The sequence below is a fragment of the Agaricus bisporus genome (assembly GCF_000300575.1).
Source record: "Agaricus bisporus var. bisporus H97 unplaced genomic scaffold AGABI2scaffold_8, whole genome shotgun sequence".
In the NCBI taxonomy this organism is placed as follows: domain Eukaryota; kingdom Fungi; phylum Basidiomycota; class Agaricomycetes; order Agaricales; family Agaricaceae; genus Agaricus; species Agaricus bisporus.
The window spans coordinates 1,037,233-1,042,091 of record NW_006267371.1 but is presented as its reverse complement, the minus strand read 5'-3'; the positions used below and the strand labels follow the sequence as shown (position 1 = coordinate 1,042,091).

Sequence of the window (4,859 nt, the reverse complement as noted above, 5' to 3'; positions counted from 1 at the left end):
TTGGTCTTTCTAAAGGTTCCAGTTTGAACCCTTCTTCATCCGCGAACGCCTTGTCCATGAACATCCCCGTTGCTCCACTATCCAACAACGCCTGTACTCCCACTCCGTCATGCGTGTCCAATTTCTCTACCCCCACATTTAGCTTAATTTCCCTTAAAGGTCGTATTGTCCTTACAAGGAAACTCTCCTCTTGTACCGTATTACAAACATTGATTTCGTTACATAGTACATCGAATTTGTTGTAGGAAGTCAAACGAGGAGACTTTGCTTCCTTTACTCTTTTAAACCCTTTTGTTCTTCCTCAAACATCCTCTTCCAATATTCCCGCTGCTCGTCTACATCTAACGTTCGCACATCTCGAACCGGAGCCTTGCTCCAGCAATTTTTGGCCATATGCCCCATCTTTCCACACTTGTAACACTTGATAGGACCTCGACTGGGTCCTGCTGCTGTGTCGACATCCATCGCGTTGGGATCTCGACGTTGAGGCTGTGGCCTCACGAAAGTGTTGTTGGGGGTGTGGGTTCGTAATTGGGGCTTAGCTTGCCCCCGCCGATAATAGTCTTCCTCCGCCTTTGCCTGTCTCCACTGCCTATCTAATTTCATACTCCTGTCGTACCAACTCCTAATGGTGGTTGGTGGGTTCTCTGACTCCATCAACGCCTTCCTAATTCTTCCTGACAAACTTCTTTTGAATTCTTCGATGAGGGCTCGTCCCTCGTATCCGCTATCTCGTGCAATCCTCTTGAATTCCTGTACATGTTCCTCCGCGCTCTTGCTTCCTTGTTCGATTAACCTCAACTTTCCTACTGCCGTACTCTCCTCATCTGCATCTCCGAAATTGTTTCGAAGACTATCAAAAAGCTCTTCCGTGACGGCTGGAGCTTCTTGTTCGCCGTTTTCAATCATTTCCATGATGTTCTCCTTCCAAGACTCCGCTGCTCCTCCTTGTACATATGATAGTACCCATACGATTTGATCCGCTTGTAATCTGCCTACCATCTTCAAACTTAAATAAATCTTGCAAGCCGTTATGAAGCCACTCAGCTCCTTCCCATCTCCTGAGAATATCTTTGGTTTTGCTACATCGATTTGTGGCGGTACTACTTGGACAACGGGGGTTTCTCCGTCGTCCCTAGGTGGACCCTGCGGTCCCGGTGGCCCTTGAACCGGGTTGTTCTGCAGCGTAGCGAGCTGCTGCTGCAGTTGAGCGATGAGAGCGGCTTGGGCGGACACTTGGTCCATAATTTGTTGGGCGGTAGACATGTCTGGCTCGTTGTATTCGGGGGGAGGTAGTTGATATAGAGGTAGGGGGGATACGGAAGGTTCTCGTTGTTCTGGTTCTGATTCCTCGGATTGGATTTCCGAGGCGTGTTCTTCTTCTTCCTCGCTTTCAGAGGAAGGTACTCGGAATGTTCCGGGCGGTGTTCGGTGAGAAATTTTGATGAAGGTGAGGGAGGTCTTTTCCTGTCACCTGGTGCGTATCCACCAATCCAATGAAGCCAATAGCCTGCTTCACTTGGACGCGTATACAAAAAAAGAAAAGAGTTTATTCAAGAAATGCCGCACTGGCGAAGGGAAAGACTACTGCCCTAGATAAAGCTATATACGAAGACGGATCTTCACGCTAATCTAGACACGCACTTAATGTGGCAGTGTCACTCCTCTGCGTGTACCACTTGACAATGCAAGCGCAGCACAAGGTTTATAATTGAAGTTACAAAGAAGCTAGTACACGGATATAATAAAACACCACACAGTCTGGTAGGTCTCGTCTTTATCAATGGTCTGTGTTAAACCACTGATGTCCACGACGCACGTTATGTTTATGCGTAGACACCCCTTAAGCCTAGGGACCGGCTGTATGTGTGGCGGCCGTGATGGCGCGCAGAGAGTAGAGGGCGAGTAAAGAGTAAAAGATGGGGAGGGCACTGTGCTGTGCGATCCCCGGAGCAGTCGAGTTCTACTGTTAGGGCGACTGTGACTGTGATGTCACAGGTCACACCTAAACTCAAGAACTAAAGAGTGTAGTGACAAAAGTAATATTAGGCGTGAACCTAAGAGAACTCGACGGAGTCTTCTACAAGTTTCTACCTACTTTATATACCTAGACTACGGCGCACAGACCAACTACCCTAGGTAACTATTTATATACTGACATGAGAAAAGAAGCACGTATGAGAAAGTAAACTAATTATACATTTTGACATGCGAAAAGAAGAGTGGAGTAAGAAGCAAGTAAACGAAAATAGTTTGATCATAAAAACGTCAACAACACCAAACAAACCATAAAAGTGTCCACAAGTACAAACAACTCCTAAACCGGTAATCCACTCACACAAACCAATCCCTACCGAAGTAATTCCCCAACATCGCATCACATGGACATAGCACAAAGAATCCGGCTATTGCCCAGCATCGCGGCCCCCAGTATCCCCATCTCTGTATTACCCACGCCTTCTGCTCCTCATAGTCCCACATCACTAAGCATACTCTCCCACACCGCCTGCACCGATGATCCGATAGGTTCCATCCTACCGGTCTGTCCTCTCTTCCTATCCCCGCCGCCCTCCTTCTCCATTCTACTTGCTCCGCGTGGTTCGGGGGCAAGAAAGATAAGATGAGATCGATTAGTTCAATTGGTAAATCTGTAGCTTGCGCCATTTTAGCAGTATGCCGATAGTTTAGCCTCCGTCGAACTGTAGCAGCAGAGGGAAATTATTACATAATAAAATATGTGACAGATGTGACAGCGTGACGCCGTGACATTCTGGCAAGGTTCTAACAAGCGTCAACAAAGGTGGTAGCACTCTCACTGTAGCACGCGTCGCGCATGACCATCCCCACCAAGCTTCCGTCTACCTGGTCATAGATTCTGGCACTCTCTTGTGGCCCCACGTCTAATACGATTTGGTTGAGATCAAGGCGTTGAATGGGCCTGCGCCAGTCCCGGGCGTCATGCAAAGGATCCTTTGCCAAGAAGTGGTAGCTGAGAGTGGCAATCGAATCAGTCTCTGCAACCCATGAGTCTTTGGGAGGGTAAGGGTGCTTCAATCGTGCAATGTCGTGGCGCGGTATCGATTCAAGGAATGATCCCTTGTCAATTGAGTGCGGATTGAGGCGTGCAGCCTCGATAAAGTCGTCCTTTGACCACCGGAGTCGAAGCTTTTGGAGAGTGCGATATGCCAGAGCTGCTTTAATATTAGGGGCAGCGATAGATCGGGTGCTCCCAATCTGGCCAGCCCACGATGTAAACTGCGGAAACAGGGCGCCAGGGAGCATGTTTTCAGGGAATTCTGGAGGAAGATTGCAAGCTCTGACTCGCTCGCAGAAAGCTGCTTGAGCATCGGGCGTTGTGGCAACAGCTAGGAGTCCGCAAGTGGTCAGATCTGCTTCCGCGCAAAGGAGCAGTCGGTTGATAAACTCTGGCCGGGAAGGCGGTGGAGGATGGGCTGCTGAATAATGCTGGGACTTTTTGCTTCCTGAGCGAGGCATGATTGGCTTGCGATACTCAAGTATCAGTACCAAACGCCGAAAAACAGGGAAAGATCATGTTATTCCCTATTTTCAACTTTCGGAGAAACCGATCTCAAACAGCCACTTTCCTGCTCCGGCACCTGACCCGCTGACCGGTTTATCGGGTTCAGCCAGCAATATCCATATCTTCCAGCAAAGCTGGGCGCCGCGGCCCCAAGTGCAGGCCGATTGAAACCGTGCGCATCTGACCCTAACCCCATTTCAGGTTTGGTGGTCCCGTGACCCGTGACTGGGCCAGCTGGGGAGCGCCGCAGGGGCAGCTGGTCTCCTCCTTCTTCCCTGCGCCCCGGCCTCCCCCCCACGCATCTGGCTTCCTCGCTTGTGGATGCCCAGTGTGTTTGATGGGTGGGAGGTGCTGGTTCGCTGCGCTTCAGGCTCCTTGCTGCGGTCTGGTGGGCTTTCTTGGGCTCTATGGTGCGCCACGTATCGCTCAATTTACTTGCCCGCTTTCGCTGAACTTTCCCGCTTCGACATCCAGGCCCTCTTTGCAGAACCAGGCACCTTCCAAACTGAGGTAATTCGCACCCGTGGATGGATTGCTGACCAGCCGTGCCTCCAGCGCGCATTTCCCCGGTGCCCTCTGCCCCTCAAATGGTTTTTATTTTTCACCAATGCCTGCCAGTGTGCCGAATCCAATCCCACACCATACATCCCCCTCGTGCCGCGCCTGTAGTTTGTTAGAACCTTGCCAGAATGTCACGGCGTCACGCTGTCACATCTGTCACATATTTTATTATGTAATAATTTCCCTCTGCTGCTACAGTTCGACGGAGGCTAAACTATCGGCATACTGCTAAATGGCGCAAGCTACAGACTTACCAATTGAACTCATTGATCTTATCTTTTCTTTCTTGCCTCCGAACCATGCGGAGCAGGTACAGTGGAGAAGGGCGGCGGCGGCTATCGGAAGAGAACCCCGACCAGACGGATGGAGGTTAGAGGATCGTAGGTGCGTAGTGTGTGGAAGAGTGACGTTGATAATGTGGGACGAAGTATTGGAGAGACCCTGGATGTTGCAGCGATGGAATAACCCGGACTTCCGTCGTTGGGAACCGGTCCGGTTCTTTACGATGTGCCCGTGTGGAGAAGTAATGGCAACATACTTCGGCAGGGACTGGTACGAAAGGTTACGTCCTTAGATAGTTGTTTGTACTTGTGGACACTTTTATGGTTTGTTTGGACTTGTTGACGTTTTTATGATCAAAGTTGTTCTTGTTTACTTTCTTCTTACTCCACTCTTCTTTTCTCATGTCAAATGTATAATTAGTTTATTTTCACATACGTTGCTTCTTTTTCTCGTGTCATATATAAATAAAGTTACC

General features: G+C 49.5%; 1 protein-coding gene across 1 annotated transcript; it reads right to left on the bottom strand.

Moving 5' to 3' along the window:
* Positions 1–273: 273 nt before the first annotated feature.
* Positions 274–1,266, bottom strand: AGABI2DRAFT_144652 (hypothetical protein; the record flags this gene model as incomplete). The annotated part of the gene is made up of 2 exons (XM_006463252.1): positions 274–335; positions 432–1,266. The coding sequence occupies 2 exons, from the start codon at positions 1,264–1,266 to the stop codon at positions 274–276; spliced, it is 897 nt and encodes a 298-aa protein (XP_006463315.1).
* Between the last annotated feature and the right edge of the window lie 3,593 nt (positions 1,267–4,859).